Raw genomic sequence first — 14,553 nt, 5'->3', positions numbered from 1 at the left:
CATCGTGCCAGACGCTGTCTCCTCTCCTGCCAGCACTGCAAAGCTTCTTTCCCTTGATGTAAATGGGGAGCATTTTTGTGATTGGTGGAACAAAAATATGAATGCTAGAATGACAGTTTTGGACTAAAAAATAGTGGAAAATGAAAAGCCAACAACCTTCTTTAAAAATCCCTGCGATCTAAAATTATTGCCTGCATTAGGCATCCACATTTTTCATAAGTCAGTGCTAAACTCTATACAAAAAATAAAAAATAAAATAAAATACGTTGGTTTATAACAGCCAGGTGCCCCCAGTGAATTCACACATTTCTTTTCTAGATTAATAATTTTTGAGATGGTATTTTATATCTCTTAGTTTATTCATTCTTGTTCTTTTGTTCTACAAATAATATATAGAGAAACTTCTTTTTAGAAAAGCAATTTTTCAGTAACATCCTAGAAAATGTCACCTACTCCAATAACTCTTTATATTCTTTCTACAGTTTTCCCCTAACATATATTTTCCCCATATTCATTCATGCATATACATTGCTTCATGTCACTATAATCATTTAGGTATAGGATTTTATGTCTACTTTCCTTACTTTGTCTAAGCATTTGTCTGAGTGCCTACTTGCTATTTATATTTGTCAGGAAGGCTACTATTATACTCCTCTCAGATAGCCAGATCATTTGTAAACCAAATTGGAGGTTCTTGAAGAGTAGTTTAAAAGGAAATTACCATCTAGCTGAAAGGACTGTCTCCCTTATCTTTTAACCTCCACAGAGGACAGCCTGGTTCTGTGCATAGAGAAAGAACTTGGTCATTTCTCTCACAGTTGACTAAAACTAGAGAGAAAAGTTATTTCCTTAAAACACCTTTTATATAGAACACTTGAATTTCCAGAAACCCACAGGGATGATTGGTAACTCAAAAAACAGCCTTTGACTGTATGTGTACAAAGCTAATGAGAATTACAGTGGATACAATAAATCTCAGGTGGTTGCTGGGCCCCTTCATGGACAGACAGATAGATAGACCCACACTGACCTGGACTGGTCCTACCTGGCCAGTTTCTTCCCAGATCATGGTAGGAGAGAGGTGGATCCCGGAGGCTTCAGCATTTTGAAGCAAATGCCAAGTGGTTGTGTGAAGTGTGCATTTTAAGTTCTCTCACAGCCCTCCGATGAGCAAGATTTTACTCTGTTGTCTGGCGGGCCATGCATTCACTCCCCTGCCTAGTTTGTAAGTAACTACTGGAGCTTTTTAGTTTGGCCTGAAGGACTGAGGCAGAATTCTAGTGCAGAGCTTTGGTCCTCTATTTCAGCGGTCGCCAACCGATAGTCCGCGGGCCACCAGTGGTCTGTGAGGTCTGAAAGGTTGGCGACCGCTGCTCTATTTAACTTGGGTTTTATGTCTGGTGCCAACAGTGGCTTGTGTGTGGCTCTGAGACCAGGCAGTACAGGGGAGACCAGAACTAAGGTTTGAGTTAGGATGGGGATGTATTGTATCCCAAGATACATACAGACAGAGAATTAAAAATCTTTTAAAATCTCTCCTCCCAATCAGTCTGAACAAATATTTATCAAGCACCTTCTTTGTGCCAGGTACTGTGCTGTTTACTAGATAAATAATGGTAAGATAAGCACAGCTCTTGCCAGTTGCCAAAAGGCTACAAGAAGCTGTAGACTCCAAAGAAACAAGCAGAGGTTGGTTTCCAAGGATTTAAGTATAGCAGGAGAGAATAAGCAGGAGTGGACTCTAAGAATATAGGACAGTACATTGAAGAGGAAAAGAGCAGAGAGCCCACTTTGGACCTGACATACGAGCAGGAGCATAACGAGCAGCCAGCAACCATGTAACAGCAGGGTTACGAAGGTCTACTCAAGGTCAGAGGCTGGCTCCTCTTTGCCCCTGCCATGGTATCTTGCTGGGCATGTAGAAATATGCTGTGCCTAGGAAGGACTTACCTGGAAACTCCACCGTGGAACACCGTGTGCTCTCTTGCATTCACCATTCAGGGTTGCATGCTGGTACCATTGCTGGAAGGTAACCAGTGCTCAGCTACCTCTATATTTTTCTCCTCTGAGGTGCTGAAGTGAAATGATTGCTGCCTCCTTGTGAGGATCTATGAATCAAAGGTTGGACTCCCACTCAATTGCACAGTTCTGCTTATTGAAAATCTGCAAACTTGCTTATGAGATCATTGAACTTGTCATCACAGGATGGTCATGTTTAGGTGGCAAAGTAAGAGTCATCCCAACATTTGGGGGCTAGAATCAAATTCTTTACCTCTTTGTTAGATTTACTTCCTCTTTAAAAATAAGCAAACATCTTACAGAAAGGATTTATAGGGACATGACTTTTTCATTTTCAGACATGGAAAAGTTTATTTAGTAAGTATGAAGCAAGAAGTATGTATACAGCTGTGCTTGCTATATATTTCAATGGACACATTATATAACTGCCTTCTTTAATGATGACATTTAAACTCTCCATGTGTCTGCCATACTGCAGTACTTCAAAAAGAAAGAATAATCCCAATATAATTGAATAACCAAGATTATTAACTTTGGATTTAAACGAATCTCGACACACAAGCAGCTGTGTTTCTTGAGAAGCATTAGGGAGGCTGATGAGAGAAGCAAAAGCAACTTGGCGAAGGATGCTGCTCCACACCATCCACCATTTTTGAACTACATTCTTTACATTCTTCAAGTTATGTGTTCCCCATTATCTTCTCTTTAATTTTCCTCAACAGTCCCAACCCCACATCCCTGCACGTTTCAGAGACAGAGCTCTAAACTTGCACAGTTTCCAGGTTCCCAGCCCTTCCCATTTCAGAGGTGGCCAAGCGGGCACCAGTTTTTCAGTCTCATAAGGGTTACATCTCCAGTCTTTGGTTTGCATGCTGGTTCCGATGATCAACAGTTTCCTACTTCGCCAGAAACTTCTGAAATATTTGGCGACTAGAATGGTTACAGATTGGAGCAACTGTCTTATCATTATTTGTCTAGTTTTATGTCTGTGTGTGCATGTGTGTGTTTGGGGATGTGGGAAAATAAGAATCGGTTAGTCAGAAAAAATCCTCATGACTTACAAAGCCAACAGTGACTTAGGAAGAATTCTCCCTGCCTGAGCAAAACCCTCTCACCAAAGTAGTGTTTCAGATGAATGCAGTTTTGATAGCATGGAATGATACCAATTCCATGTAGAAAAGCTTACCTTTAAGATAATCTGAAACCAAATGACTGTGTGGTAGTGTTCTAAAATAATTTCTACAGCCCTCCTCCTCGGAACATGGAACATAGAATATGGTTTAGGTGAAAATACCTTTTCACCAGTGGCATTAGCCTGTGCCAGCCCAGTCTGGTCCTCTTCTCACAAGGCTGAGAATAAGAAAGTTTAAACAGAAAAGTCTCTCCCACAAGCTTTTATTCACCAGGTTTAATGTAAACAGTGCTATGTTGTTGTTGTTAACCTGGATTAAGAAGATAGTGATCTGAAATTCACAATTTTATCAGAAAACTCATTTCAGTTGCTTTTGAATACTAAAAGAGAAGTCTCTTGTTTTATTTCAGAATGAGATGGAATGAGTAAGAAAAATTGCTTTTTGCTTGCCACGTTGCAGTCAAATAGCCTTTAGATGAAAAGTTAATGTTCAAAACATGATCCAATTGTAACTCATTTCCCTGTTGATTTCCATATTGTAGGGAACACTGGGAACACATTTAAGATCGAACCAGTCCTGGGCATCATCACCATTTCCAAAGAACCAGACATGACGACTATGGGTCAGTTTGTCTTGTCAGTCAAAGTCACAGACCAGGGTTCCCCCCCCATGTCTGCCACCGCAATTGTGCGCATTTCTGTTACCATGTCTGATAATTCTCACCCCAAGTTCGTTCACAAAGACTACCAAGCAGAAGTAAATGAAAATGTTGATATTGGAACATCGGTCATTCTGATCTCTGCGATTAGTCAATCTACCCTCATTTATGACGTCAAAGATGGAAACATAGATGGGATCTTTACCATAAATCCATACTCTGGAGTCATCACTACCCGGAAGGCACTGGATTATGAGCGAACTTCCTCTTACCAACTCATTGTACAGGCCACGAACATGGCAGGAATGGCTTCCAATGTCTCCGTCAATATTCAGATTGTTGATGAAAATGATAATGCCCCCGTTTTTCTCTTTTCTCAATATTCGGGCAGCCTGAGTGAGGCTGCCCCAGTTAATAGCATTGTCAGGAGCCTAGATAACAGCCCCCTGGTGATTCGGGCCACTGATGCTGACAGCAACCGGAATGCTCTGCTTGTGTATCAGATCGTCGAGTCCACAGCCAAGAAGTTCTTCACGGTGGACTCCAGTACAGGGGCCATCCGAACGATTGCCACCCTGGACCACGAAACCATCTCCCGTTTCCATTTCCACGTGCATGTGAGAGACAGTGGCAGCCCCCAGCTGACTGCAGAGAGTCCCGTTGAAGTCAGCATAGAGGTGACAGATGTGAATGATAACCCGCCTGTTTTCACCCAGGCTGTGTTTGAGACTGTCCTGCTCCTACCTACTTATGTCGGAGTGGAGGTTCTGAAAGTTAGCGCCACAGATCCTGACTCCGAGGTGCCCCCCGAACTGACATACAGCCTGCTGGAAGGCAGCGTGGATCACTTTTTAATGGACTCAAATACTGGAGTGCTCTCCATAAAAAACAACAACCTCTCCAAAGACCACTACGCGCTGATAGTTAAAGTTTCAGACGGGAAGTTCTACAGCACGTCCATGGTTACCATCTTGGTTAAAGAAGCCATGGACAGCGGCCTCCACTTCACACAAAGCTTTTACTCCACCTCAATCTCAGAGAACAACACTAATATAACCAAAGTTGCTATTGTCAATGCCATTGGAAATCGCCTTAATGAGCCCTTAAAATATAGCATCTTAAACCCAGGAAATAAGTTCAAGATAAAATCTACCTCAGGAGTCATCCAGACCACCGGAGTCCCCTTCGACCGTGAGGAACAGGAGTTATACGAGTTGGTAGTAGAAGCCAGCCGTGAGATGGACCATTTGCGCGTGGCCAGGGTGGTGGTCAGAGTCAGCATCGAAGACATAAATGACAATTCTCCAGTCTTTGTGGGCCTCCCTTACTATGCTGCTGTGCAAGTTGATGCTGAGCCTGGGACTCCGATTTACCGGGTGACAGCCATCGACAAAGATAAAGGTGCAAATGGAGAAGTGACCTATGTCCTGCAGGATGATTATGGCCACTTTGAAATTAACCCTAATTCGGGGAATGTTATTTTAAAAGAAGCATTCAACTCCGACTTGTCCAACATCGAGTATGGTGTCACCATCCTAGCCAAAGATGGTGGAAAACCTTCTTTGTCCACATCCATAGAACTTCCCATCACTATTGTCAACAAAGCAATGCCTGTGTTTGATAAACCCTTTTATACAGCATCCATCAACGAAGACATAGGAATGGATACACCTATTCTAAGCATCAATGCCACCAGTCCAGAAGGCCAAGGCATCATATATATCATTATTGATGGGGATCTTTATAAACAATTTAACATAGACTTTGACACTGGGGTCCTGAAAGTCGTTAGCCCTTTGGATTATGAAGTTACATCTGTTTACAAGTTGACAGTAAGAGCCAGTGATGCCCTTACCGGTGCCAGGGCTGAAGTCACCGTTGACTTGCTAGTTAATGATGTAAATGACAACCCCCCTGTTTTTGATCAGCTTACATACAATACAACATTGACAGAAGCATCTCTCATTGGGACACCTGTTTTGCAAGTTGTTTCCACTGACGTGGACTCAGAAAACAATAAAATGGTTCATTATCAGATTGTCCAGGACACTTACAACAGCACCGATTATTTTCACATAGACAGCGCCAGTGGCTTAATCCTGACGGCGAGGATGCTGGACCACGAGTCAGTGCAACACTGCACTTTGAAAGTCAGAGCAACTGATAGTGGTTTCCCATCGCTGAGCAGTGAGGTCCTGGTTCATATCTACATCTCAGACATTAATGACAACCCTCCAGTTTTTAATCAGCTCATTTATGAGTCCTATGTGAGTGAATTAGCCCCCCGGGGCCATTTTGTGACCTGTGTGCAAGCCTCCGATGCAGACAGCTCTGACTTTGACCGGTTGGAATATAACATTTTATCTGGGAATGACCGGACGAGCTTTCTGATGGACAGCAAGAGTGGGGTCATCACACTATCCAACCACCGCAAGCAGCGGATGGAGCCTCTGTACAGTCTCAATGTGTCAGTCTCTGACGGGTTGTTCACTAGCACTGCACAGGTGCATATTAGGGTACTGGGGGCTAACCTGTACAGCCCCACCTTTTCACAAAGCACCTATGTAGCTGAGGTTAGAGAGAACGCGGCTGCTGGGACAAAGGTGATTCATGTTCGAGCCACAGATGGGGACCCAGGGACATACGGGCAAATCAGCTATGCCATCATCAATGACTTTGCTAAAGATCGATTCCTCATAGACAACAATGGACAAGTCATTACAACAGAAAGGCTTGACCGGGAAAACCCTCTGGAAGGCGACATTAGTATTTTTTTGAGGGCCCTTGATGGTGGGGGAAGAACGACTTTCTGCACCGTGAGGGTGATTGTTGTGGATGAAAATGACAATGCTCCCCAGTTCATGACAGTGGAATACAGGGCCAGCGTCAGGGCAGATGTGGGACGGGGCCACTTGGTCACGCAGGTGCAGGCCATGGATCCAGATGATGGAGCCAACTCAAGGATTACTTATTCCCTGTACAGTGAGGCCTCGGTCTCTGTGGCTGACCTGCTGGAAATCGACCCTGACAACGGTTGGATGGTCACAAAGGGCAATTTTAACCAGTTGCGAAACACAGTGCTGTCCTTCTTTGTCAAAGCAGTCGATGGGGGCATTCCAGTAAAGCACTCCCTCATCCCTGTCTACATCCACGTCTTGCCCCCTGAAATGTTGTTGCCTTCATTTACCCAGTCTCAGTATTCTTTTACCATTGCAGAAGATACAGCCATTGGGAGCACGGTGGACACCCTAAGGATTTTGCCCAGTCAGAATGTCCAATTTAGCACAGTTAATGGGGAACGTCCAGAAAATAACAAAGGGGGTGTCTTCGTCATAGAAAAGGACACAGGCACCATCAAGCTCGACAAACGCCTGGACCATGAAGTCAGCCCAGCTTTCCACTTTAAAGTAGCAGCCACTATACCCCTAGACAAGGTAGACATTGTATTTACTGCAGACGTAGACATCAAGGTGTTGGATTTGAATGACAACAAGCCAGTCTTTGAGACGTCAAGCTATGAGACCATGATCATGGAAGGGATGCCTATCGGCACCAAACTCACCCAGGTGAGAGCCATCGATATGGATTGGGGAGCTAATGGGCAGGTCACATACTCCCTGCACTCAGATTCCCAGCCCGAAAAGGTAATGGAAGCGTTCAATATTGACAGCAACACCGGCTGGATCAGTACCTTGAAGGACCTGGATCACGAGACAGACCCCTCATTCACCTTCTCCGTGGTGGCGTCCGACCTTGGGGAGGCCTTCACTCTTTCTGCCACGGCTTTGGTCTCTGTCAGGGTGACAGATATAAATGACAACGCACCCGTCTTTGCCCATGAGGTGTACCAAGGGAATGTGAAGGAGAGCGACCCTCCGGGCGAGGTGGTAGCCGTCCTCAGCACGTGGGACAGAGACACTTCCGACATCAATCGCCAAGTGAGCTACCACATTACAGGTCAGTCTACCACCCTTGGTTTTCACTATGGGCTGTGCCTTCTAGAGATGGAAGGTGGCAGGCAGTGAGAGTAGGAGGGAAAAAGGAAGGCGAGATGAGGGGTTAAGAGTATTGATGCTCTGGGGCTGAGGAAGAGATCTGAGTAGATACGGTTGTTGGTAGTTCCTCACTCAGCCTTAATTTGGCATTGATTGGTTTGCCTGCAACTGATTACCCAGATCGGTACCCAGGCCTTAAGTCACTTTTTATCATTGCAAATGGAGTCCAGCCAAACTTCTCAGCTGAAGAAATGAAAATAACAGCTCTTTTTTGCTGTTATTTTAAAATATATATGAGAGATGTATTTTTAACTATATTCTTTTCCCTACATTTTTAAGGGGAAAAAAGCAAATAGCTTGACCCTTGTAAGCTTCACTTACAAGTTTCCTCTGATAATGAAAACACATATACATTCACATTTACAAATTAGAGAGTCAGGTTTGACCTTCTGCTAAAAAAAAATAAAATAACGTTATAACCCTAAGCCAAAGATATTTCTCCTGACAGCTCGTTTTTCTTGGATCCCTTTCCTGTCTTTCCAAATAGTAAGTAGCAGTTCAATGGGAAAGCCAAGATAGACAAATGAGGTCACCCAGAGGGCACAAAGTATGTCACCATTGCTCTGAGAGCCTGAGGATTTCACGTCAGAGTGAAGAAGGGGTGTCTTGATTAGGGGCAGCTTTCCGGGGGTGATGGGCCTTAAACTACGAAGAGGAGAGGGTTGGTGATGTGGGAGCAGTCTTCCTAAAACTATTTTGGGGTTTTAAAACGAACATTTTGATGTTGTGACATTCAAAGGCAGAACATAAGCAAAGTGCCAAAAGATTTTAAAGAATCCATCAATACTTGTAGTCAGGTGGTTTCCCTTTAGAAAAACTACATTATTCACCGTGAAAAATGAATTAATTAGAATGCCCCCAGGACACAGAATCTACTTAAGTACGTTGATGGGAAAGTTAATTAATCACTGCAGAATAAGATCCATGGGAGGGCATATGCGTCCGTGCTAGTGACTGCCACACTTCTCCACGTTACTCTTCTTCTTCATGGAACTGTTTGCTTGATGTTTTCTGTTTATGCTATTTATGCATTTCATGCTTTAGCTGATGACTTCCTTTTTATTAAAATGTATGTTTCTGCAGTAAAGACATGAGCAATAGTGGTAAAGAGAAATAGGTGAGTAAAGCATCACTTTGATTTTATTTGCATTCAGTTGCAGATAAAAAGCTTCTTAAGCATTCTAAGGGATACTCTTCTATTTGGAAGAACTGTTACTCAGCTTTAATTATTTATACATTGTCTCTGAATGGAAGATTTAAAGGGGCCATCCTATCAACTTTACCAAGGTAATGAGAACAGAGTAGCTTAAAGCTACTGTTACTGTTAGCAGTGCCAACCACCAACTGATTTTAATGAGATTTAACTTTTGCTCTTGATGTAGCACAACTTGGCTGTGCTTCCACAGATTAACGAAGGACCATTAATCATTTTATTTAACAAAAGAACAGTGTGGGCCTGCACCAAAAGCATCTGCTAGATTAAATTTGTGCATGCTGAATATTCAACCATAGTCTAACTGAATCCTAGCCAGTGGTGGAGGAAAGTGATCTCCCAGGGACAACCCTGAGCCTCATGGGAGCAGATTTCGCACCCTGAACCCTTGACATTCTGGGCAGATACGTCTTTGTCATAGGTGGCAGTTCTGTGCCTTGTAGGATGATAAACAGTGTCTCTGGCCTCTACCCAATAGATTCCAGTAGCTCCACCTCACAACCCCTGATGTGACATTCAAAAACGTCTTCAGACATTGACACGTGTCCCCTGAGGGGTGGGGGAGGGAGGCACAGTCACTCCCAGCAAAAGCCCAGGAATGTGCACCCACCCCTTTTCTGCACTGTCTGCCTAGTATAGTCCATTCATCCTGTGTTAGCCCCATACCCTGAGACCCCTGGGCTGATCCCACCCCCCACCATGCCTTATAATCCAGTGCGCAGGCTGGCTTTCAAAATTCCTCCCTTCCCACTCCATCACCATGGCAGGACCAGGAGCTCTGCCCTGGGCTCTTTTAAAGATTCATTGTAAGAAGGCAAGTGGGCTCCACCTTTTCAGTGAAGTAGCAGCCAGGATGCAATATGTTCCTTATTTATTTGTTTACTGTTAGTCTTCCCCACTAGAATGTGAGTTCCACCAGGAGAGATTTGGGTCAGTTTTGTCCACTGCTGTGGCACCACTGCCTGGAGCCGAGTCTGGCCCAGAGCAGGTGATAAATACTTGTTAAATGGCCAAACCAGGGAAACAGTGATGATTTAACTGAATTTCAGGCTCCTTGCCAGTTGTCTAGTTCAGTCTTCCTCCATGTTTGAGTGACATTATTCTCCTCTTTGGGATTGGAAGGTCAAGTAGTTTTCTTCCCTCCTGTTCCCATCTTCTGCAAGCCACTGTTGTCACCATGCAATTCAGTGATGCTGGAAGTAGTATTGCTGGGACCACGGTCAGTGTTTCAGCATCATCAAAAGCTGTTCCATTTCACCACTTCTCCTTTTCTTCTGCTTTCCCCAGCTTTGCTCTGATAAATTTGATCTAATTGTAGTGCTTTGAACTGCACCTTCAATGACCCCCTTATTAGGGCCCGTTAATACTAATAGGTCTTCTTCTGTCATACAAACTTCTCTCCCCCAAACCCCAGTCCTTATAGGGTGAGTACAGCTGTATGATAAATCTTTCATGAAGAGATTCCTTAATAGCAGAAACCCAAAATACTAATTCAAACAAATATATGCACCCCCATGTCCACTGCAGTGTTATTTATAACTAGGGGCCCGGTGCTCAAAATTTGTGCATGGCGGCGGGGGGGGGGGGTCCCCCTCAGCCCAGCCTGCACCCTCTCCAATCCAGGATCCCTCGGGGGATATCTGACTGCTGATTTAGGCCCGACCACCTAAACCAGCAGTTGGACACCCCTCTCACAATCTGGGACCACTGGCTCCTAACTGCTCACCTTCCTGCCTGCCTGATCGCCTCTAACTGCCCCCCCTGCTGCCCTGGTCACTCCCAACTGCCCCCCTGCCAGCCTAGTCACCCCCAACTGCCCCTCCACTGGCCTGTTTCCCCTTACTGCCCCCCTACCATCCTGGTCGCCCCATGGAGCCTGCTGTTCGGTCATTTGGTTGCCCCTCACTAACCCCCCTGCCTGGTCGCCCTACGCAGCCTACTCCTCGGTCATTTGGTCATCCCTCATTAACCCCCCTGCCAGCCTGGTCACCTCACGCAGCCTGCTGCTCAGTTGTTTGGTCGCCCCTCACTAACCCCCTGCTGGCCTAGTCACCCCATGCAGCCTGTTTGGTAGTCCGTTCAGTTGAGATGGTCGCTTAGGCTTTTATATATATAGATAGCCAAGATTTGGAAGCAGCCCAAGTGCCCATCAGGAGATGAGTGGATAAAAAAGCTGTGGTACATTCACACAGTGGGATACTACCCAGCTGTAAAACAAAGAAAAAGAAGAAGCTTATCTTTTGTGACAGCATGGATGGACCTGGAGAGTATTGTGCTATGTGAAATAAGCCAATCAGAGAAAGACAAGTACCATAAGATTTCACTTATATGTGGACTCTAATGCACAAAATTAACAAAGTAGAAACAGACTCATAGATATGGAGAACAGACTGACTGCTGTCAGAGGAGAGGAGAGGGAGGTTGGGGAGCTGTGTGAAAAAGGTGAAGGGCTTAAGAAAAAATTAAACTCATAGACACAGACAATAGTATGGTGATTACTAAAGGGAAAGGCGGGGTGGGGAGGTAGGAGAGGGTGTAGGGAGATAAATGGTGATGGAAGGAGACTTGACTTGGGGTATGAACACACAATACAATATGCAGATGATGTATTATAGAATTGTGCACCTGAAACCTACATAATTTTATTAACCAATGTCACCCCCATAAATTAAAAAAGGTTCTTCTATAGAACTGACTGCCTTTCCTTGATTATCAACAGCAAATGAAATTGTCTTGGTAACAAGAGCTACGGTGTATTACATCCTCTCTTGAGACAAAGTGGAAAGACGGTTGTATCATCCTGAGAAAAGGATTGATTGTTCACAGTTTGAATTTGATTGTCCTTAAGGGGAACTAAACAAGAGCTCACCTTCTGGCTTCTCTAAGTGCATTTTATTCTCTTGAAAGTTATTGTTTTACTTTCCACACAAGCCAAACATATAAATATCAGGCTTTCTTGCACAAGAATCAAAAGGAAGTGAGAATCAATTGTTGTACAGTATCGTAAATGATATAATTTGCAGGGCACCTGGATGACCCTAAACTGGCCTCTCACTGTCACTGCACAGCTTCAAAAACTCTTTTTTTTTTACTGCAGGAGGGAATCCCCGAGGAAGATTTGCCCTGGGGCTGGTGCAGAGTGAGTGGAAAGTCTATGTGAAGAGACCTCTAGACAGGGAAGAACAAGACGCTTACTTCCTCAATATCACAGCCACCGATGGGCTCTTTGTCACACAGGCCATGGTAGAAGTGACTGTCAGCGACGTAAATGACAATAGCCCAGTGTGTGATCAGGTAAGATTTGTGGCTGTAGCAGATATATTGCTCCCTTTTACTCTGCTTCTCTAAAATTAAATCAAAACCCATTTCCCTTCTCTGCTTAAGGCCAAGTTAATTTCTGCTCTGACCTGCTTAGTTAGTGAGCTCCAATTGGATATAAGAGGCTAGGAGTTGGAGTCTGAGATGAAATATTATAAACATGGAAAGAGTAGAGGAGATAGCATGAATCAGGTACATAATTTTACCCACAAAAACAAAAACAAAACCATGAGCCCTAAAATTAAATAATTTTAAAGGAATCATGAAGGGCCTTAAGGGACTATTCTGTCTAAATCATTGATTTCATAAAAGAGAAAGCATAATTTTTTTTAAGTTTACACAGCTGGTCATTGGCCATGTTAGGAATGAACCCAGATCTCTAAGCTCATCATGAGGTAGCTTTTCTATCACGTACCAAACATGACAGTCAGTGCAAGGTGCCAGTACTAGGTTTTGTTTTCTTCTTACTGAAATTAAATCCCTATTCATTTACCTTTCTTCCTTTAATCACCATCTGGACTCAGAGACAATATTGGTGTTCTGTAGCTTAGAAAAATGCAAATAGACTTAATCTCTAATACTAATGCCAAATGCTAGTAGTGGCTTTTTAAAGAGTTGAAGGGTCCCAGAGATTCACTGGTGCTTAACAGAAAGAGGACCGTGATCAATATGAGACCTGCGTCATTGTTGCACAGGGGCAGGGATTTTTGTCTGTTTTACTCAACACTGTACTCCTAGAATCTAAGTAGTACCGAGCACATAGTAGTGCTCAATGAGTATTTGTTGAATGAGTGAGCATGGGAGGGTCAGGGGAAGAGACATACCATGTTTCATCATATATTGTAAGATGGTTCTATGATACAGGAAAAAAAATAGCTGAAGCTAAATTATGTGAATGCATCTAAATTATTTGAATGCATGCTGACTATGGCAGCTGCCCCACAAAGACTAATGATTTAATTACTTTTCTTTACCTTTGACTAGGTTGCATATACAGCTTTATTTCCTGAAGACATTCCCTCAAATAAAATCATCTTGAAGGTCAGTGCCCAGGATGCTGATATTGGATCCAATGGAGATATACGATACTCACTCTATGGATCTGGACACAGTGAATTTTTTCTAGATCCAGAAAGTGGTAAGGTGACATTTATTCTTCGGATAAATACCATTGTTAATCCAGGAGAGAAGTTAAGCTCTCATATGGTCTCATCAATAGTGCCTAACTAATATACAAGAACCTTCATATGATGCCTGGCTATCTTGGGCTCTAAGAAATACTAATTGTACATGCTCTGGTTGGTGTGGCTCAGTATATTGGGCATCATCCTGTGCATCAGGAGGTTGCAGGTTCAATTCCTGGTCAAGGGCACATGCTTGGGTTTTGGGCTCGATCCCTGGTAGGGGACATGCAGGAAGCAGCCTAGCAATGGTGTGCTCTCACATCGATGTTTCTCTGTCTCTCCCTCTCCCTTACTTTCCAAAAATCAATAAATTATTATTTTTAAAAAAAGCCTAATTGTACATGGTATCTGAAGATGGGTGCTCTGGAGCACACAAACTTTATTTGTCTTATAAACTTGCTCTGACTTACTTACATTTATTAGCATCAAGCAAATCAGACAGGTCTACTTGCTTCTCCTGTTTCTCTTAGTCGTTGAGTTAAAGCATCTGCCCTATAAAGAGTTTAAACAGAATTACATCAGAAACACAAGTTGCCATGCAAACCAGACAGCAATGCACAGTAAAGAGAGTTTTCCCCGTTGAAATCCCTTTTGGGTCCCTTCCCGATACTTATTAACATACTGGTCTGGGTTTTATTAAACATTCCTGTCTCCAAAGTTACGAGCCCTCAGATTTGCTTATACATTCAGGTAAAATGTATAAATTTAAAGGTTATGTACGCCATAGCAGATGCCTGCACTGAAGGCCAGGGCTAATGGAAAAGACATTTTCTATGGAGGTAAATTATTTCAGTGTTATGCACTGGATGGTTCATCTACTGGAAATTTGTAAATGAAGTGTACAGATGGAACAACATGCATGTTTCCAATGTTGTCTTGGTCCTATTGAACCACAAAATATTGAGACTCCAAGAGTTCCTCCTTGCTCACTCCCACAGCACCTTTATTCTACTTGGAAGCATTGAGCTACTTA

General features: G+C 43.5%; 1 protein-coding gene across 3 annotated transcripts in view; it reads left to right on the top strand.

Moving 5' to 3' along the window:
• Window positions 1–14,553, top strand: part of FAT3 (FAT atypical cadherin 3) — a gene marked incomplete at its 5' end in the record, with an annotated part of 523,102 nt that overhangs the window by 423,297 nt on the left and 85,252 nt on the right. For all 3 annotated transcript variants that reach the window (XM_080642977.1, XM_080642978.1, XM_080642976.1), the window contains 3 exons: window positions 3,694–7,767; window positions 12,176–12,372; window positions 13,381–13,539. In XM_080642977.1, coding sequence (XP_080499103.1) covers window positions 3,694–7,767; window positions 12,176–12,372; window positions 13,381–13,539 — 4,430 coding nt within the window. The remainder of the gene's footprint in view (window positions 1–3,693; window positions 7,768–12,175; window positions 12,373–13,380; window positions 13,540–14,553) is intronic.

The sequence above is a fragment of the Plecotus auritus genome (genome assembly GCF_963455305.1).
Source record: "Plecotus auritus genome assembly, chromosome: 9".
Taxonomy (NCBI): Eukaryota; Metazoa; Chordata; class Mammalia; order Chiroptera; family Vespertilionidae; genus Plecotus; species Plecotus auritus.
Note: the sequence above shows the minus strand (reverse complement) of the source record. Positions and strands in the feature narration are given on the sequence as shown.